Genomic DNA, 22320 nt, shown 5'->3' with positions numbered 1-22320 from the left:
TCGAAGTCACGAATCTTCTCTACCTCATGGATCTCATCCAACATCGGTTCATATTCACTATCCTCCCCTAAATCTTCTTTCGACCCCCCTCTCTGTTTTCTTGTAGGGAAAAATATCTATACTTTTTCCTTATGTATGTTCTAATCCCATCCCCAATCTTACCCCCTTCACCCTCTCTTTCCCCTCACTCAATCTTTCTCCCCTCCATTCTCCTCTACTAAACCTTTATCTCCTTCTCCTCTTTTTCCCACTAACTCTTCCGCATCTCTCATTTCCTTCGCCCCTACAGCCCCAATTACCTCATCTGCTTGATTGCTCTCCCCTCTTATTTGACTCTATTTTCATTTCTTCCTAGTAAAGTCATAATTTCCTCTCCACCATTCTCTTCTTTCACTACCACTCTTTGCTCTCCCCAATCCTCTCCCTCAATTGCTTCCAAAACATATCACCTATTGTTAGTGGCATCCAAATTGTCTTCCTTGTCCTCCCCTTTTTTTGTTGGAGAAAACTAACTTCAAAATCCACCTGAGCCTCTCCCTTCTCTTCAACATACCACTTTTCACCCCTATCATCCTTTTGTATAGTCGTTGAGTTCTCCTTACTTTTAGGGAAGAATTTTTCCATTCTCTAGATGAAACCTTTGGCATCACAAACCACCTCTTCTATAACCTCCTTCTATATCAATTACTCTTCAGACTTTGAAACACCTGATCAATCATCAGGGATCTCAACTTCTTCCATCGTTTCTTGCCTCAGAGTCGAACTACTTGACTTAAATAAATTGTGTCCTGCAATCAGCTCGACCTAGGAAAACTTTAAATCTTGGACCAAACCAACTGCATTAATGGACCCACCCTTCGGTCCAATTCTAATTGACTCGAATCTCTTGGGCCCACCCCACTATTATATTCCTGCCTAAAGTTATTTGTTTCGTGCCCATATTGTTGCCATCTTTTATGCCCACATGCTCTCCAAGAGAATCACGTGTTGGGCGAATAAGAACAAGCCCAACCAGTTGTTAATGACCTTCTTTTCCCAAAACACCTGTTTGCCTTCTTCTTCTTCTTCTTCTCTCTCACTCTCTCTCTCCAAGCTCCTGTTTCTTGAGATTAGTAGTATACAAACCTTTTTTTCAAAGAAACACCAGATGATTTATTCGGCCTCGAACTTTTAACACCCAAGGCCCCTTCAATATCCCCCTTTCCTCATTCCTTCTGATCTGCTTATGCCACATGGATTCCTCCAAACCCTACCGACACTATCTTCAAACTCTTTTCTCCCAGGCCATAGAAATGCTTCAGCTTCCGATGCCACCCAGAGCTTCCACCATCTCCGTACAGCGAAGATATCAATCAAGTGGGGAGTCCTATCCGGTTAGAACCAGTAATTTTGATCTTTACCACATGAAGATCCACAATATAAAAATCTTTTAAAACTCCTCCACACATAGCTGCTAAACCATTGAAGATGTGATCCATCCTCTAACTGAAAGGTAGTCCAAACATCTTAAAAATCACACTTCCCTCAGGGATTGAGATTTCATGGCAAGAACGTGTCCAGTTTGCCCCCGTTAACGAACCTTTCAACGTTTCACCAACATTCATGACCTCTGCCTTAAACTTTCCTAAATCCAACACAACTTTACTATCATTGAAAGGGATAAGCACAACTGATTCCACAGTTGGAATTCTATTCATAACATCATTAAGGATCCTCTTCCAATCACTTACTTTCTTCTTCGCTATCACAATCATCTTTTTGTTCCAATCTTCCTTGCATCCTGATAACATGAGCCTAGGAACATAACCAGCTCCTCCAAATGTCACCTGTTCCCCCTTTGATCCTCTGAATCCAGAACCTTCTTCTCTACCCCGAATACCATCAGGTTTACTTTTTTCAGCCAACACTTTTCTTTTAACTCCTGCAACACCTCAGCAACTGCAGCCCATCCCTGTCTATCTTCCTTCTAGCAAACAAATAACCCGCTTCCTACCATGCTCCATCACTTCCTACAACCTCAAAAATACATCCTTTATTATTGTCTTCTCAATTGAAAAGAATTTTCCGTCCCTTCTCAACTCACTCCTCCAGCCGGTCTTGTCACCGCATGGATTGCTCCCTCAACAAATCTTTTAATCCAACCTGCAATGGTTTGAGACCAGAAAACCATGGAGTCATGAACTTCCCTTCCTCTTCAAACATCAAAACTTATCCTTTACATTCCTCTATTAGAAAACTCGTTTGCTCTACTAAAAGTATCTTCCTCCAAACCATGTGGTCAGTACAAGAAGATTTTCAGCTTAGCTTATTTCAGTACGTAGTTTCTAGAAATAAGGTTAGAGAAGTGGTCAAAAAGGGATACAAGTTTCTCCTGAAGGTGGCGATTTGCAACAAGTTGCTGATGGAAACATGAAAGGAAATGAATCGGTTTCAACAAATGGAAGGGAAGATGGTGTGATTAACAAAAGGGTTTTGGAAAGGGAGGAAGAAAGAGAAGAGGGGGAGTGGGAAGGTTTTGAGGCCGAAATTGCTAAGAAAGGGGCTGATGGGGATAAGTTGTGATGTAAAAGATGTGCTGTCCTAGGCACACAGATGAGGTGCATTTTAGGGTATGTGCCTCACCTATGTCCTAGGTGCAACACTGGTGTGCGCCTGGTACGCCTGGTACGCCTTGCACTTCAGCCTAGACACAACCTTTTGAAAGTTAGTTGGTTTTTTCTTTTATTTTTTTTTTTGCTTTTTTATGTCAAGTGGTTGGGATGGTGGTCCCCCGACCAAGCCCCTTGAGGCAAGCCCAAACAAATCTAATCTTAAATTCTTGATCCTTGTAAAAAAGATTTTATAATTTTAGCTGTTTTTTAAAAATACCTTTTATTAGGTTAAATGAATGAGCACCATTAGCAAATAGGGGTTTTCGAAGCTTCAATAAATGAGTGAAGTGAACATCAAGAATGCATAATGTTTTACATGACACTAGCTATTTGAAGTAATGCAATTGGGAAAAAAAATAAAGAGATTGAGAGTTTTATGTGCTTGAATATATTTTATATGTTATGTTTGACTTTATTTAGAATTTTTCATTTTAAATATGTTTTGCATGTTATACTTATGTATTTTAATTTGAGATAATAGGACAAAGGGGGCTTTAGAGGTTCCTATCTCTGATTCTTAGAAGGGTGGGACAAGCTATGGGGAGGTTGTGGTGCCTCAGTCGCTTCCCTTGGAGAGCAACGGTGCTGAGAGGTTAACGATAGTAGGCCAAGATTCTCAGTCCTTACCATGGGGGTTGAGTCGGTGATTCCACTGGCAATGGTTGAAGAGAGGCCTATGGAGGAGTCTAGCAGGAAGCTATGGTGAGCTGATGACGAGACTATTGAGGAAATCCGTTCTGAAGGAAGTGATGGTGTGAGCATAAGTGACTGGGTTTAGGATCATATTCTTGACATAGGAAGGTTTCTTGGTGTGTCTTTCGAAGGGAGGGAGGAAGAGGTTTTAGCCTTGTTCTTGGCAATTGAGAAGAGGAACACTAGTGGTGGGGAGGATGATCTCAAAGCCCTAATTAAGTAGAAACCTAAATTTGTTCATGAGCAAAGGCGGTTAGAATGGACTTTGAATGGTATAACTCCTTGTAGGGGGATTCAGTGAGGGGAGGAAGAGGTGCAAGGGGTGCACCGAGGGGTGTTCTTAATCGTTGATGATGAGAATCATGTCTTGGAATGTTAGGGGGTTGGGGGGACCCGAAAAGAGGAGCTCTGTGAAGGCAATGGTTTCGAAATGGCATCCAGATGTGGTTACTTTCCAAGAATCCAAGAAGGAACGGTGGTCCAGAGATTTGTGTAGGGAAGTGTGGGGTGGTGGTGATGGTCAGTGGGTGGAAAGACCGGTGGTAGGCACTTCTGGGGGCATTCTATTTTTGTGGAATCTAGGTGTGGTTGTTGCCCGTGACATTTGTGTAGGGATCTTCTCTCTGTTGGTGGTCTTTAGTACTGTTGAAGGAGGTTTGGAGTGGCTCTTTACAGGGGTCTATGGTCCTACAGACAGACCAACGGGGTGTTATTTTGGAAGATTTGGAGGCCGTTTTTACAAGGTGGAGTCTTCCTTGGTGCCTAGCCGGCGATTTCAATGTTGCGAGGTTCTCATTTGAAAAGAGGGGTGAAACAGAGGTTTCAACAGACATGGCAGTGTTTGGGGATTTTGTAAACAGGTTGGGGCTGATTGACTTGCCTCTTTAGGGTACCATTTTCACTTGGAGCTAATTTGGTTCAAGCCTCTCTTTGTCAAGGTTGGATCATTTTCTTGTTAACTCTGATTGGGAGCAAGCTTTCTTTGACATTGTGCAGTGTGCTTTGCCAAGACCCACCTCCGACCATGTCCCGTTGCTGTTGCAATCTGGGGAGGTATGTTGAAAGCCTGGTCCTTTTTGTTTAGAACTGATGTTCTTTGAAGTTCCTGGCTTCGTTGATGGGGTGAAGAGTGGTGGGTTGGCTTTGATGAATCCCTTCACTTTGAGCAAAAGCTTAGGGCACTTAAAGATAAGATCAAGGTGTGGAATGCTGAAGACTTTGGTTGCTTGAACCAGCGTAAGGAATCCATGTTGGCCACTATTTCAGATTTGGATGCAAAGGAAGCCTCTGGTACTTTGTTGGAAGAGGAGCGAAGGAAGAGAGACTTGGCAAGGGATGAGTTTGGCAGGTTGTGTCAAATAGAGGAGGTGTCTTGGCGGCAGAAATCCAGGGTCTTGTGGCTCAAGGAATGAGATAAGAACATGTGCTTCTTTAACCAGATGGCTAATAGTTGAAGAAGACAAAACACGATTAAGACAATCTCTGTGGAGGGCAGATCTTTGGAAGAAGACCAGGAGGTAATTGATGGCATTTTAGACTTTTACGAATCTCTCTATTTGGAAGGAAGCTTGATCAGGCCTTCATTGGACGGAGTGGAGTTAAACCTTTAGGGGAGGCAGATAGGGCCTGAGTAGAAAGGGAGTTTGAGGAGAATGAGGTCTAGCAAGCTGTGAAAGATCTCGAGGGGGATAAGGCCCTTGGGCTTGACGGTTTTCCAATGGGGTTCTACCAAAGGTGTTGGGACATTATTAGGTTGGACCTAATGTTGGCAATTAGAGATTTCCAGGTTAATGGAAAGCTTTCTTGAGGTGCTAGATCAACTTTTATCTCCCTAATTCCAAAGGTCTCAGGCACCTCTGACATAAGATATTTCTGACCTATAAGGTTAATAAACAGTTTCTACAAGGTGATCTCTAAGGTGCTGGCCGACTGGCTCAAAAAGGTGATTGGTAAGCTGGTCCTTCCTTCTCAGGGGGCCTTTGTTGATGGAAGGCAAATCTTGGATGTTCCTCTTATTGCAAATGAATGCATTGACTATCACATGCGGCAAGGGGAACCTGATTTGGTTTGCAAACTGGACCTTGAGAAAGCTTACAATCATGTACAAGTGGCCTTTTGTTGACTATGTGCTAAGAAGAATGGAGTTTGGGGTTGTGTGGAAGAAGTGGATTTTTGGCTGTATCTCAACTCCTTGGCTTTCAGTGCTCATTAATGGGGCATTGGAAGGTTTCTTTGAAGGAGAAAGGGGTCTTCGTCAGGGTGACCCGTTATCTCCTTTCCTTTTTACTTTAGTAATGGAACTGTTAGGTAGGCTAGCTGGTGAGCAAGTTTGTCGAGGGAGGCTTTATTGAAGGTTTTTCAGTAGGTTCTAATGGTCCGACGATTACCTTGTTGTAGTTTGCGGACGTCACTCTTGTCTTCTCAAGAGCTTCTCATTCAGATTTGTTGTTCCTCAGGTGTTTACTGATTTGTTTTGAATCAACGTCAGGTCTGAAGAAAAACTTGCGGAAAAGTCAGATCATTCTGATATGGGAGGTCCCTCAAATTGTAGAGTTGGCTGTTACTTTAGGTTGTTGGGTAGGCTCGTTCCCTCAACTTATCTGGGCCTACCTCTTGGTGCCAATTACAGGTCCATTGCTGTTTGGGATCTAGTTGTCAAGCGTTGCAAGAGGAAACTGGCAGGGTGGAAAAAAGTTAGTCTAAAGGAGGGAAGGTGGTCCTAATTCAGAGTGTTCTCTTGAGTCTGTCTACCTATTTTTTATCTCTTTTCTCCTTACTTGCTTTGGTTGTTAGTGCTTTGGAGAAGTTGGAGAGGGACTTCTTATGGGATGGCCCCAATGGGGAAAAGAAGCTGCACCTGGTTTTGTGGGGCTCTGCTTGCACCTCAAAAGCTTTGGGAGGTTTGGGTTTCAGGAGGTTGTGATTGCTGAATGATGGTCTTTTATGTAAATAGCTGTGGAGATATGGGGAAGAAATGACTCGGTTGTGGCAGTTGGTCAGTGTGAGCAAATATGGCAGTTCTCTGATGGACTGGGTACCTCTTGCCCCACAACAGGACTACGACACTAGTGTTTGGAAAGGAATTATGGCTTGGCTCCCTTTGCTTAAGCATCATTTCTCCTTTAAGGTGGGGGATGGGAGCAAAGTATCCTTTTGGAATGATGCTTGGTGTTCAGTTCTTCCTCTGATAGAATTGTTACACCTCTTTTCTTGCTATCTGTCAATAGGGACGTGCTGTTAAGGATTTTTATGAACTGATTAGTGGGCAGGTGATGTGGGCTCCCAGATTTCATAGGAATTTAAAAGATTGGGAAGTGGATCTCTTAGGAGGGCTGTTAAGCAGCATGAGTGCTATCCAACCCAATCCCAACTCCAGGGGTGTTAGGCTGTGGACGATCGGGAAGGAGGGTCAATTCTCAATTAGTTGTTGCTACAAAGCTTTTGCTGACAGGTGTTCAGGTTCCATGTTTCTGGCTTTGGAAAGTTCAGGTCCCTTCGAAGATCAAATTCTTTGTTTGGCTGGCTGTTAAGGACAAGGCTCAGTCTGCTGATTAATTGTTGGGACGCGGAATGGAGTTGGATTCCACTTGCAGCCTTTGTGGAGTAGCTTCTGAATCCATTCATCATCTTCTGATCCACTGCCCCTACACCTACCAGGTCTGGTGCCATTTCTTCAGGCTGTTCCAAGTGGTTTGGGTCTCTCCCGCATTTGTGGACGATCTAATCTTAGGTTGGAGGTTAAATTGCTTCTCAGACAGAGGCCAGTTCTTGTGGAAGTGTCTGCCTTTTGTAATTTTCTGGGTGGTGTGGAAAGAGTGCAACAAGAGGATTTTTGAGTCTAAATCTATTGAAATGGGGGTGGTTCTTGGAAAAGTGGAAAGGCTGCTTGTGAGCTGGACTAGGTGCTCGATGCTTTTTGTGGACGTGCCTAATAGTTCCTTTTTTGATCAGTGGTGGTCCATTTTTTGAGTTCTTTTCTTTTGGTTTTTTAGATCTCTCTCTATACATGATCTGTGCATATCAAAGGCACTCTTCTTTTGTATATGATTGAGGGCTTCTTGCCCTCCTTTTCATTAATACAATACTTTCCTATTATCTATAAAAAATAGGTATTCTTAAACATTTATTTTAAATTTTTAATTAATATTATGTTTTACATTTTATTTTTTGGCTGTTGTTTTGAAAATTTTCGGCATTTTTTTTTGATTTTTTTGAGGATTTTTTGCATTTCGTGCCTTGCTTTAGAAAGGTGCGCCGTGCCTTGGGTGCAAAATGCCCTTTGCATTTTTTTGTGTGTTGCACTTTTAAAACATTGGGGATAAGGTGGGAGAGGAGGTGGGGTAATGAGGTTTGATGGAGGATTTTGAGGATGATCACTTGGGGGAGATTGGTTCAGAAGGGGATCAAGGGATGAAAGAGGACAAAGAGGGGGGTAGAAGGAAAAGCCTGAAATGTTAGGAAGAGGTGTTGAAGGGTGCAAAAAATGGGATGAGGTTAGGTCATTAGGTGGAAGAGGAGGTGGGGCAATGAGGTTCAATGGTGGGTTTTGAGGATGATAACTTGGAGGAGACTGGTTCAAAAGGGATTCGATCAATACGCATGTTGTGATCTATGTTGTCTTGAATCCTTGAAGACTTAAAAACCTGAACCAATAAGCAATGAAAAATTTAAAATTTTGTCCAATTCAATCTTCTTCTTGCCCTTTATGTTTTTCTTTTCCTAGGTCAAAAATGGGGGGCTCAACCCCTATATTTTCTGAACTTTTTCTTTTAATCTTCTCATGAACATGTTGGTTTTCTATGATGGGTCTTGATTTAACATGACTCCCAACACTTTGTTGGATCAGAAGTGGGGGGGGGGGGGGGCGGAAGCAACCACTTTGGGGTGATCGGGGTGCATGGCACTTATCATTGTTGTAAATATATCCAACTCTTTTTTTCAAATTAATGAAGTTACATGTTATCAATCAAAAAATATGTTGATTTTCTATGTTTTAGTGTGAAGGTTGTTGATAATTAATAGTGAAATATGGTTGCTGGTTGCCATGCACTAGGGGAATTACCTAGGATTCAAGATTTTATTAAAAAAAACTATCACCTAGGCACCTGTCTAGGCAACTAAACAACAAGAGGGCCTTGTTGCCTACCTTTGGCTTGGCACCTTGAAAACTATGGACTTGAGAATGGATGATTATCATTCTGAGCCATGACAATTTGATCAGGATAGGGACTTTGGAATGAAATTTCTTTTGCATTAGAAACCTCTTAGGAAGAAACAAGAGAAATTCAAAAACTTGAAAATTAGTAATAATTTGGGGTAATGAATGGTTTGAGAGAGTTGTTTGTAGGGATGGGTCAGTGATGGTAATTTATTCAGGTGAGTTTTAGAGGCAGTTTATGGGATTCCTTGGAAGTGTGATTTGGAGAAACAAAGATACACTCCCTATGTTGTCTATGAAGTGAGGAATACAAGGATTCAGGATTTGTTATCAGTCTGGCTTGCTCCTGATTTCTAGTGGTTTGGTGGGGAATGAAATTGAAGAGCTGAAGTAAAGGTGGTTGTTCAGAAAAGGACTGAGGGGGAGGGAGAAGTTTCATGGAGAAGAATAGAATAAATTACTAGGATGGAAGGTGGTGGGTTTGAACTTTGGACCAATGTTTTAAAATGCGGAGGTGTGACACAAGGCATTCCAACACTACCTGGAGGCATGAGGGGTGGTTCAGAATGTAAGAGGCGCAAGCCTCCCAAACACAAAGAGGCATAAGCCACCTAGAGGTGTAACACGTAGTTCAGAACGTAAGAGCCATAAGCCTCCTTAAGAGGAGGGGGATGAGGAAGGAGGATCTCATTTTCTTTATTTTTAATAAAAATCTTTTATGTCAAGAAGAATGAAGATGCCTAAGCTTTCTTTCCCCTTCTCTTTCCTTCCCTTTTCTCTTCATGTTTTTTTTTTTCTTCTCTTTCTTTCTTTCCTTTTGTTTTTCTTCCCTTTCTTTTCTTTTTTTTTTTTTTTTCTGTCTTTTTGTATGAAGTGTGTGTGAGGTGCATGAAGCATATGCCTCAGAGGTATCAACACCTATGGCATATGCCTCATGGCATTTTGGGGGCTCCTCGCCTGGAGGCGCGCCACCAGATGCATGTTTCCCATGCCTTTTAAAAACTGGTTTGAATAAATAGCTGGGGCCTGGGGATCTTTTTGCTTGGCTTTGTGGTGTGAGGGTAACAGGTGGCTTTTTGAGGATAAAGATAGGAGCTTTGGAGTGATTGTGGCTTTGGTCAGAAAGCATATCATAAGCTGTGTTCTCTCTCTGCAAGAATTTGAGCAAATTAGTATTTCAGTTTTTGTAGAGAACTTTTGGGATCTTCTTTAGATCCATGTCTGTAATGTGAATCTTTTTAGTTTGGCCTGATGTATTGGTGTGTCGCCTCAAAACCTGATTGGATTGTACTTGTTCTTTGTAGAGAAGATGGGCCGAATGGCCCATAGGCTGTTTATTCTTTCTTGTTATTTATGTTTTTCTGTAATGGGCCTTATTCTGGGCCCATCCTGTCTATATTATGTTCTTTGTAAATTCTTGCCCAACTAAGGGCCTCCTCGTAATTATTCAAATCTATCTTAATAAAATAGTGTTAGGGTGCTGATAGAGAGTTAGGTTCGAAACTCTCATTCTCAAACCCTCATTGCCGAACTCTCAAGGTCTACTCTCTTTAGTTTTCTTCATGGTATCAGAGCAGGCCTGAACTTCAATATTCTAGGGCTGGAAGCTTAGGCTCGTGTTGCCTGATTCTTGGAGGTCATTGGAAGTGCCCAAGACTTGAATCTCTTGGAGAAGTGGTTCGGTGGCCAGGAAGAATCAGAGAAAAAAAGGGAAGGGGAACAACTCGGTTCTGATTTGAAGCTCGAAACTGTAAGTTGTGCTCAGATTTCTGGGTTATTTTCTGCTGTGTTTGGACTGTTGAAGTGTCAGAAATTTCTGGTTGTTCTGTACTACTTTCGATTGCCATTTAATCTGGTTTAACCCAGAAATTTCTGGGCTGTTTTTATTCCTTCTTGGACTGTCAAAACTGCCGAAACACCCTTGTATCAAGAGTTGTGGATTGTTGCTTCTATTTGGCTGTTTTTGGGGACTGTACGGACTGCTCTTGAGGACTTTTTTCTTTTTTGACAGTGGGGTTGTCTCTATTGCCCACACTGTGTTTGTAAAAAGGCTTTTTCAGCAATACCGATTGGTATTTACTCTTCTTGGCTATTTCTTTGGTGATTACCTTGAAGTTCCAGATCTGAAATGGGAACTTCGGTTGAGTGCATAGTGCCTAGAAGTTTCTGATTACTTATTGAAGGCTGAACCAAGCTGCTTCTTGGTGACTCGTGTAGAAGTTTCTGCTTTAGTCTTGGTTCTCACAACTTTTGGGTGTAGTTTGGCCTTGTGTATTGCCTTCTTGTGGTCGGCTGAACTCAGTCCTTGCTTGTCCTCATTCAGTATACTTGTAGAAGTCATCTGAAATCATACTTGAAGTGTTTACATGATGTACTCCTCAGAGTTTGAAAACAAGAATGGTGCTGAATATGGATTGGTTCAGGGGACTCCAAGTGATTCTTTATTGACTGTGACCACTGTCAAACTAGATGGAACTAATTATCTGGCATGGTCACAATCAGTAAAGATTTATGTATGTAGTAGAGGAAAGTGGGGGTTCATTTCCGGGAGCAAGAAGGCTCCCCCAGAAGATGATCCATCCTACGAGAAGTGGATGCAAGAAAATTACACTATCATTGGGTGGCTTATGAACTCAATGCAGCCACAAATTAGCCAACACTACCTATGGATGAATTCAGCAAAGGAAATTTGGGACAGTGTTGCAGAAACCTATTCCCAAAAACTCAATGTGGCCCGAGCATATAAATTGAGAAGTGATGTAAAGAATTTAAGGCAAGGGGAGAAACCTCCAGCTGTATATTTCTCATCCCTGAAGTCTCTATGGCAAGATGTTGACCTAATTGAAGTTGTAACTTGGGACACCACCAATGATGCAGAGACCTACAGAAAATTGGTTGAAAGGAACAGGGTGTTTGAGTTCTTAACTGGACTAAACCCAGAATATGATATCACAAAACAGAATATTCTTTCCAAGGAGTGTGTCTCATTGTCACAAGCTTATGCATTGGTGAGTAGTGAAGAGAGCAGAAGGGCTGTCCAAGTTCAAGGGGCTGATATTAGGGATCACTTTGCGAATATGGGGGTTAAACCTAAAGGGAATGCTTGAACTTCTGGTGGCACAGGAAAGAAAGAAGTTATATGTGAGTACTGCAAGAAGCCGAAGCACACCCAAGACAAGTGCTGGAAATTACATCCTAATCTTGTTCCCATTCGGTTTCAGAAAAAACATGATAGTAAAAGATCAGGAAGTGCAAATGTATCTGCCGGGCCAGATAGTGACAAGTACTATACTGAAGAGATGTCTGCTTCTGCACAGTTGGCAGCCATGAGAGCAGAATATGAAAAGTTTGGGAAGATGATCAGTTAGCTGGGTGATGTGACTTCTCCTTCCAACCCTCCAGGAAATTCTTCTTCTTCTGCATTTGCTCATTCATGTATAAGGGCTTCTGCAAATCATGCTACCACTTCAGGTAATCTCAAGATCCCTTGATAAAATCACTTTAGCTGATGGTTCACTTGCCCCTATCTCTGGTAAGGGAACCATCAAGGCTACGGATTCCTTATTCCTACCTTCTGCCCTTCATGTACCTAAACTAAATACAAATTTGTTGTCTGTAAGTAGTTTAACCAAGTCACTAAACTGTTGTGTAACCTTTTTTCCTTCGTTCTGTGTTTTTTAGGATCTGGAGTCTTAGAAGGTGATTGGGAGTGGCCATGAGGCGAACGGAATATACCTGCTTGATACTTCGGGACAATGCACTGGTCATCATGGGAATGTTGCTCTCGGATCTGTTTCTTCAGAGTCTGTTAGTCGGATTATGTTGTGTCATCGTCGTTTTGGTCATCTGTCTTTTTCTGCCTTGAGTCATTTATTCCCTGAACTGTTTAAGGGAATTAGTTTGTCCAGTCTTCATTGTGAGTCTTGTGATTTATCAAAGCATTGTAGAAACAATTATCCTTTGAGCAATAAAAGATCTTCTTTTCCTTTTAATATTGTGCACTCTGATGTGTGGGGGCCTTACCACTTACCCTCCATGGGTGGCTACAAATATTTTATCTTGTTTATTGATGACTTTTCTCGGTTCACTTGGATATTCCTGATGAAATCCCATGATGAAGTTCCAAGACTTGTAAGACAATTCCATGAATTTGTTCTAACCCAATTTGATACCAGGATTAAAATCTTCAGATCTGACAATGCAAAAGAATATTTTGAGAAGAACCTATCCTGCTATCTCTCTGACATGGGGGTTATTCATCAAAGCTCTTGTGTTAGGACCCCAGAACAGAATGGAGTTGCTGAAAGGAAAAATAGGCATATTGTTGAAGTTGCAAGAAGTATCTTATTTGCCTCACATGTTCCTACAAGGTTTTGGGGTGATGTTGTTCTTACTGCTACCTACCTTATAAACCGTATGCCATCCAGGGTTTTGGGGTTTAAGTCTCCCTTCAATCTCCTTCATCCGGACAAGGACCTTTTTCCTGTTCCTCTTTGTGTCTTTGGCTACACCTGTTATGTACATGTTCCAAGTGTCCAAAGGCATAAATTTGATCCCAAAGCTCAAAAGTGTATCTTCCTTGGTTATTCCCCCACACAGAAGGGTTACTGTTGTTTTGATCCAAAGACTAGCACTCGGTATGTCTCAATGGATGTCACCTTTGATGAGCTTTCCCCCTTTTATGGTTCCTCTCCAGAAGGACATTGTCCACAGGGGGAGGATTTGTCACAGGTGTTTGCTCTTCCTCTTCCTGTCCCTGTTGAGTCTCTTGATGTGTTTGCTTCTCCTTCAAATGTATCAAGGGTGGATCAGTCGTTCCATTCTCCCTGTCCCAGTACTCTACCTCCTCGTCCTATCCTCAATCCCAAGGTGTATCAAAGGCAAAGATCCAGAAATGTGCAGGTTGTTTCTCCTACAATACATGAGCCTTATACACTTCCAGTCACAGAAGAGACAACAGGTACTGTTTCAACACCTTTGGAGTCATCATTCCCTGACCTTGATATTCCCATTGCTGTTAGGAAAGGAAAACGGAAGTGCACTGCACACTGCATTTCCAAGCACCTTTCTTACAGATTGCTTTCACCTTCATACTTTGCCTATCTCTCTTCTGTTGCTTCTAACTCTATTCCCAGGTCGGTGTCAGAAGCTCTTAAGATTCCAGAATGGAGGGATGCTATGAGATCTGAAATCGATGCCCTACACAAGAATGACACATGAGAAGTGGTGGATTTGCCTGAAGGGAAGGATCCAGTCGGTTGCAAGTGGGTCTTTACTATCAAATACCGAGCTGATGGCACCATTGAAAGGTACAAGGCCAGGCTGGTTGCAAAAGGCTATACACAGACATATGGGATTGATTATTTGGAGACCTTTGCACCTGCTGCCAAGATGACATATGCGAGGGTTCTTCTATCTTTAGTTGCTCACTTTGACTGGTCCCTTTATCAATTGGATGTGAAGAATGCATTTCTGAATGGTGAATTACATGAGGAGGTTTATATGTTTCTTCCTCCAGGGATGTATGGAACTGATATGAAAGGGAAGGTATGCAGGTTGAAGAAATCTCTTTATGGACTAAAACAGTCCCCTAGAGCATGGTTTGAGAGATTTAGAACATCACTTGTTAACTTTGGTTATGTGCAGACACAGTCCGATCATACTCTTTTTGTGAAGAGGAGTGGACCTCTGGCAGTATACGTCATTGTGTATGTAGATGATATTGTAGTGACTGGTAATGATGTTTCAGGAATTCATGATCTAAAATCTTTTCTCCATACAGAGTTTGAGATTAAAGATTTGGGGGAATTGAGATACTTTCTTGGCATAGAGGTGGCTCGATCCAAGGATGGGACCAAAGGAAGTATGTTCTTGACTTGCTCTCTGAAACTGGAAAGATGGGTGCTAGACCAGTTGCTACTCCTATTGATATGAGTCATAAACTCTCTGCCTCAGATGGGACATTGTTAGAAGACAAAGGAATCTTTCAGAGACTTCTTGGGAAACTTTTGTACCTATGCATGACTCGGCTAGATATTGCATATGCAGTCAGTTGCATTAGCCAATTCATGCATGCTCCCCGAGACACTCATATGGCAGTAGTGGAGCAAATCCTATGTTATTTGAAGGGCTCCCCAAGAAAGGGAATTTTGTTTGCCAAGCATGGTCATATGAAACTTGAAGCCTACACCGATGCTGACTGGGCTGGAAACATTGATGACAGAAGATCTACTTCTGGGTATTGCAGTTTGGTGGCTGGTAATGTTGTTTCTTGGAAAAGCAAGAAACAATCGGTTGTTGCTCGGTCTTCCGCTGAAGCAAAACACAGGGCCATGACACATGGAGTTTTTGAGTTATTATGGCTAAAATCATTGATGGAAGAACTTGAGGTTGAATATGACAAGCCAATTATGTTGTACTGTGATAATCAGGCTGCCATCAACATTGCTCACAACCCAGTGCAACATGATAGAACTAAGCATATTGAAGTTGATCGACACTTCATTAGGGAAAGGGTCTCTTCGGGTGAAGTATGTCTTCCTTTCATCACATTTGAAGGACGGTTGGCAGATTTTCTCACCAAAGGCATTCCCAAGGCAAAACTTCAGCATGATACCAGCAAGTTTGGCATGAGTGACATCACATCTGAAGATGGGTCGAATGGCCCATAGGCTGTTTATTCTTTCTTGTTATTTATGTTTTTCTGTAGTGGGCCTTATTCTGGGCCCATCCTGTCTATATTATGTTCTTTGTAAATTCTTGCCCAATTAAGGGCCTCCTTGTAATTATTCAAATCTATCTTAATAAAATAGTGTTAGGGTGCTAAGAGAGAGTTAGGTTCGAAACTCTCATTCTCAAACCCTCATTGCCGAACTCTCAAGGTCTACTCTCTTCAGTTTTCTTCTTTCTTTTGATTTTTAATAAAACTTTTCTTCATTATTCTTCAAAAAGAAGTCTTTTTGCTTGATAATGATAAGTTTTATGGATTTTTTTTTTTTTTTGCATGCTTGAACTAAGGGACCCTGAAGATGGGGGGACAGCTTGCTAATCAAAAAAAAAAATATAAAAAAGAAAAAGAAAACAAGATCCGGGGGGGCAACTTTTAAATGAGTGGCAATACAGTAGGGAGGTTGATGGTGGAGTTCGTAGAATGATGGTCAGTTCAGTGAAAGTTGTTTTAAGAGTCTGACCAACCAGGTGGAGAGGTAGGAGGAGTTAGGGGGACTGGGGAGGGGAGCAAAATATTCAAGCTTTATTTTTTGTTTTATGTTAAGGTGTGGGGGTGGGTTCCCTTTGAAGGGTCAACATCTTTTTGGTGCTTTTGGTAGAGATCTCTTTCTTGGGTGGTTCTATTTTTTCCTTTTCAGGTTGTTTGTTTTGTTAGGTGGGTGGTAGGTCTAGTTTGTAGGGTACCCTTTGGCAATCTTGTGTAATTTGTTTTGGTTGTCATGGTTGAAGATGTATCTAGGTATTTCCTGTATGTTTGAGGCTTGTGGGCCTCTTGGTATTTTCTCTGGGTGGCATAGGATTATTATATTTTATTTTTCACTACCTTTGTTCATTGTGTATTCCTCTTTATTTTCAACTTTTGTTTTCTAATAAATTTCCTTCAACATTAAAAAACTGTGTAGTGCAATTTTTTCTTTCATGTGAGAAATGCTAGTAAATAAGTTGATGCAACTCTTTGTTTTCTTCGACTTACATACAATGCGTGACCCTTGAAAAGTCATCTCCAACTTTGTCTTTTTATGGGTCCAACCATATTTAGGGTGAAGAACCAAAGTGTTGTATATTTGCTTACTAGAATTCCTCTATATATGTATACACTTTGGTTAGCCAGAACAAAAGATATAAAATGCAGGGTTCCCCCTTTATGTGTAATTTCCATCGAAAACAATATTACTCTAATTCTGAAAGCCAACTACTCAAATATGTCAAGAAATGTGGTAAACCTAAGACCAGTATTGGACTAATGTCCAACCAATCCAATAATTTTAAAATGAAAAATATACCCCTAGAAAAATACATAAAAATTTCTGAAAATTCCTAGGCACATGTAGGAACAATGTGATGCCCTCATTAATTTCAATCTACAATAAAAGAGTAGGGGCATTACACAATGCTGGTTTTCCTCTAGATTCTCCTAAAACGTCTTTTGCTACTTTTATTTATACCGTTGACCATTTCCAGCCACATATCATTAGTCTTGTCATCTAAATTCCATTTTCCCTTCTGCTACCTGTTTATCTCTGAACTATACAAGTTTTTGCTCTTTTTGATTTGCCTACCTAATTATTGACCGACTTTTTGTTCCCATGTATTCATGTGAGTTACTGCCAATCTGTTTATATCTCATTATTGTTAAATAACTGTCATGATATGTTATCATGTTGAAACTTTCTGCGCGTTGCATGGTTGACATCTTGTACCATAATGAAGCTATTTTATAATTTCATTGTTAAAGCTTGTCATTTTCATGAATTATGTTTCTTTGTAACAAAATATATCTCCTGCCACCTGGATCCAAAGACATCACCTTTCTTATTTTTTAGCTTGAAGGTGAAGGCCACAATCTTGAGCCTGCTCTACCCGCAAATAGGCTATCGGTGATTCTTTTTGTGGATAGATCATCAGAATCAGTAAACACTAGAAGAGAAAGTGTGGAGGCTATTAATGCCCTTAGAGAACTCATGTTGCGCAATCAATTTACGAATTGTATGGACGGAGAAAACAATGTTAATCCTTTGAAATCCTCAGCCCAAGCTTCTCAATATGCTCCGGCTACTAAAATTGTCAAGCTCAAGGACAATATGGCTGCTATGGTTATCAAGGAGGGTCACAGTGTAGCTTTAAATAATATAGTTGCAGACGAGCAGATTAAGTCTATTAATGATGTCCTTGCATATCTGCTTCAGAAGAAGGAAGCGAAGTTAAGTTCTCTTGCCAAGGAGGTAGGTTTCCAACTTCTGTCTGATGATATTGAGGTCAAAGTTGCAGGTCTGTTGCCATCACAGACTGAAACAAGTCAATCTTACCAAATTGCATCAGAACAACCTAGGCGGGAGATTATTAGAAGTAGTGTGAACATGGATACTGAATTACTGAATGCTGCAGTTACAACTGCTGTAGAGAACAAGCAACAAGATGTAATTGCTGATGTCAAACCTTCTCATCCATACAATGAAGAGATGTTCGGCACTGAAGAAGCTATTCCTTCAAAATATGACCAAATTATCAGAGATGATGAACAGAGCATTGCAAATGATAGCCAGACTGAGGATAAAAGTTCCATGGGGATAGAGAAGTTGGGGAAGAATGTAGTTCATCATCAAGATTTGAAGGTATGCTTTTTCTTTTCTGATGGTGGTTACCAGTTGCTTAGAAGCCTGACTGCAGGATCAAAGATTCCTTCAATGGTAGTAATGGATCCCATTTCACAGCAACATTATGTTATTCCTGATGAGACAGCTTTTAGCTATTATTCTCTAGTTGATTTTCTTTATGGGTTTCTTAATGGAAGTGTTCCTCCATATCAACATTCAGAATCTTTGGACAAAGTTGAAAGAGAGGCCACACATCCACCTTTTGTAAATCTGGTGTTCCATGAGGTGGACGCAATCCCTCGAGTTACTGCTGATACGTTTCCTGAGATGGTTTTAGGTTCTAACCTGTCTGACACTGAAAATGTTCATCATGCTTGGGAGAAGGATGTTTTAGTACTTTTCAGCAATAGTTGGTGTGGGTTTTGCCAGAGAATGGAACTGGTTGTTCGTGAAGTATACCGATCCCTCAAGGGCTACATGAACATGTTGAAGAGTGGATCCATGAGAAGACATTGTGTGTTTATCAATGGTATGCACTTCTACTGCCTTGAAAAATATAGTGCTCCTTTTCTTCTTTATCTGTATCGATGTTACTATTAACTTTGTTATTTTTCTATTCATTTCGAAAATGCTAATTTCTCCACATATCTCTTAAGTTACTTTATTGACTACATTTCATATGCTTTTAGTTCTATTACTGCCTTAACCAATGGGGATGTCAAATGAATCTCACATGGGAATTGATGTGAGACAGTTGATACACATGGCGATTACGGATACCAAAGATTATCTTTTCCATAATTTTATCTAGGAAATTCCGTTCAACTTTTTTATCATAATCTTTCATCATATCAAGTTCAAGGCCATATATTTAGATTGCTTGTTAGTCCTTTTGAGGAAGTACAATATTTAGTGGGTCCTTCTAACAACTCCAATGTCAACTAGGAAACTGACCCAAAACAATTTCAAACTATTTTAAGGCAACAGAATAGATTACCCTTAGGGATATTAAAACAAGTACTATTAACTTCTAAAGTAACTCTAAATACCAGTTACTAATCATATTAAAGCTAAATGTAGAGAGTCCATAAATTACTAAAAATAGTAAATTGTGATTTTACTGTAAATAATACTTATTGGAATTACTATAAATATAAAGTCTAAAAGTTACCAACATGTTTTGTAATTCCAATATTGATGTGTGTTTTGCATGAATAGATTGGTAAATTTCGGAGATATTTTGCTTATTTCACTAAGATATTTGGAAATTTAATCAAACTATAGAAAAATTCTAATAAACATGGAATTTGTTATGGAACTAAATGAATTGTTAGAAGTATGATTCCACATTAAAGACTAAAATATTTCATAGAAAAATGTCAAAAAAGGAAGCATAAGAGGCTTAAATAGGCATCTCTCTTTGCCTCCCTTTTAGTCTTTTAGCTATCTTCTCTTCTATTCATGTCACTGACTTGCCATTTTAGAAGTATGATTCCATATTAAAGACTCAAAAATTTCATAGCAAAATGTCAAAAAAGGAAGAATAAGAGGCTTAAATAGGTATCTCTTTGCCTCCCTTTTAGTCTTTTAGCTATCTTCTCTTCTATTCATATGTCACTGACTTGCCATTTTGACTTGTATCTTTCTTGATTCAATATGCTTTAATTCGATTGAGTGCATGCTTTTATCTTTGTGCATTTTTTTTCTTTTTCGTTTTTTGAATTATAGTGACTTAGTAAGTGAATCACATGGAGAATAGTAAGCTATTCATCCAATCATTGAGTCACTATTTGTTCTTTAAGGAAAAGATTTTCAAAAAATCTTTTATGATTTCAACAAAATAACTAGTTTTAATAACACCTTCCATTTTGATGAATTCACTGGTGGTACATTTGACACTCTTTCTTTTTTGTTCTGTCATGTTTCCTTGTAACTACATTTAGGTTCTTGTGGAGAGTTTGTTACTATCTCATTGTTTTGAATGCATATATACATACAAATGTATATGTATATAATATATCTATATATGTATGTATATATGTATGTGTATATTTGTTATGTTGCTATTGCTATTTATTATATTATTGTTATTATTGTTTAAAATAACACCTGCTAAACATGGGTGTATGTTGATGTCAATTACCCATTTCTTTTCTATTGTTGAAGCATGAGGATATTCTAATTTGAGTAACTTAGAAGCCTATCAAAAGAGTTGAGTAACTAAGAAGATTAGTTTTATTCCTTTCTTAATGTGTATTATAATGTTGTTATTCTGCTTAAGTGTTTTGCTTTAAATATAAGATGCAATGGAATGAGAAACAAATTTAATAGGGAGGCTAGTTTCCCTATAAGTATGTCTGTTTTTTTATTAATGGTTAGATCTGTGGCAGATAACGTGAAACATGTGGATGAGCTTCCACTGATTTACTTAATGGACTGCACATTGAATGACTGTGGTTCACTTCTAAAATCATTTGGTCAGGTGAGCCCTGTGGAATGCATGTGTATCTTTGTTTGCATTTTATTTTAAGTTATCTCTTTTCTGATTTATGCATGTATTGCCCTTGCATTCTAGTTGACAATGCAGATGCAATTTAGCTTGACTAAGTTCTTATTTCCCCTTAAATAATGTGATTACTTCCCACCTTACTTGATTCAACTCAGCCTTAACCCCAACTATGAAGAACCATGTGATAAAACATCCAACGAAGGAAAAAAAAAGATAGAATGAAAGAAGGATTTGTTGTTTGTAGCATGAAATATAACTGCAACTCATGAAGGACTCAAGAATGAATAAAGGGTAAATGTTGTTTTTGGAAAACTTAGTTCTGAACAGCACTAGGAAGATTGGACACATTGACCCATGGTTATGTTTGACACTTGTAGAAAACTTAAGCAAGCATTTAGATGAACTGATGGGACATGCTTATTGTTATGAATCTATCTTATATGTTATGTATGAAAGTTGGATTGAGAGGCTGACATCATAGGGTATGGATTTGGAGTGAGTATCTATGGTTATTGTTTCTAACCATGTTTTACCCGAAGGAATTTTTATGTGGAAGTTGTGGAGGGATGACTAGAAGTTTCCTTTAGTTTCTTGGGAGGTATATCCTCCCAAATGAGCAGGCGATTTCAGTTGTCATCTTAGAATGTTCTGCTCTTTTAGGAAAATAGTTCTAGTTTGTCAGCAAAAAATCAAATAACCTATGGAGTATGGAGGTAGATCATTGCAGCTTAATACCAGGCATTGCTGCTGGCTCTTATGGTTGTTCTCTTTGGAAAGGCATTTAGAAGCACTATTCACATTTCATCAAGGGAATCAGAAAATAGGTGAAGGTTCCAATGTTATCTTTCTGAGGGATTAATTGTGCAACAAGCCAACAACAGGCCACACAAGGAAATCTCCTGGTTTTTATCGAAATTATTGAGGAATGAGGACAAAGAGACATCTCTTGAAGAGCTCCATGAGATTGAAGAGGATGGGCATTTACTTTGAGATTTAGAAGAAATTTGCATGATTATGAATTGGATGATATGTTTCGTCTATTATTTTTTTGGATCATGAACAGAATCGATTTCATTAATTAGAAACAAGTACAAACTACAAAGGATGGAAAAAAGGGAGAGGTAAACACTCTTAGCCCTCCCCAACAGAAATTTTAGTTACAACCTCAAAATAAGTTATCAAAAAAACATAGCTCAAAATAAGCTGTTCCTTCCTACCCATTGTTTGGCAAGTGTGTCAGCAAAAGCATTGCCATCTCTTCTCACCATTTGAAGTTCATTTCCACCCCCTGTTACAGTCTTGATTTTCCTCTTCTCATAGATATAACACCACCACCCAATCTCCTCTTCCTCCCAAACCACTTCATCACAAGCTTCAAATCACCCTCCACCAAAAGATTCTTTATGTTCAGCTATTTATCCTTTTGAATGCCTTCCAAAACAGTCATAATTTGCACCCTCAGTGAATCACCTATACCAATTGGACCTGAATAGATTGCAATCACTTTTCCTTCCTCATCCTTGAAGACTCCTCCAATGCCAGATAGACCTGGGTTTCCTTCACTGCTACCGTCAAAGTTGAGCTTAAAAAGCCACCAGGAGGGGACCAAGAAAGCCTGATAACCTCCTTGATAGGATAAGAATATACTACCTCCCTCCAATTCCTCATCAAAATATCCACAGAGATATCCTTAAAAATATCCAATGTCTTTCACTTAATGGGCTACTCTGATTGTGATGGCTTCAATGATAGCATTACTACTCCTTTCTTCATCAAGAAAATTTCTCTGATTCCTCCCTTCCCATATTGTCCATCAGACTGCTGCCCTTGTGCACTTCCATAAGATTCTTCCCCTCTTCATTGACTAGCTAACAGAGAGTGAGAAACCATTCCCAAATTGAAGAAAAAAGAGTAGGGGATTAATAAGTGATAGTAATTCTCACCATTGACCTTGCACAGAGAGTGAGAGAACACTAGTGTGGGGAA

General features: G+C 39.9%; 1 protein-coding gene across 6 annotated transcripts in view; it reads left to right on the top strand.

The window, feature by feature from the left end:
• The window catches only part of LOC104611774 (uncharacterized), an 84521-nt gene that overhangs the window by 42669 nt on the left and 19532 nt on the right, over positions 1-22320 (top strand). For all 6 annotated transcript variants that reach the window (XM_088903051.1, XM_010278973.3, XM_010278972.3 and 3 more), the window contains exons 5-6: positions 17055-18354; positions 20216-20307. In XM_088903051.1, coding sequence (XP_088759177.1) covers positions 17055-18354; positions 20216-20307 — 1392 coding nt within the window. The remainder of the gene's footprint in view (positions 1-17054; positions 18355-20215; positions 20308-22320) is intronic.

The sequence above is a fragment of the Nelumbo nucifera genome, chromosome 4 (assembly GCF_055504915.1).
Source record: "Nelumbo nucifera cultivar China Antique chromosome 4, China Antique-T2T, whole genome shotgun sequence".
Classification (NCBI taxonomy): Eukaryota; Viridiplantae; Streptophyta; class Magnoliopsida; order Proteales; family Nelumbonaceae; genus Nelumbo; species Nelumbo nucifera.
This window is presented reverse-complemented; position numbering and strand designations above follow the sequence as displayed.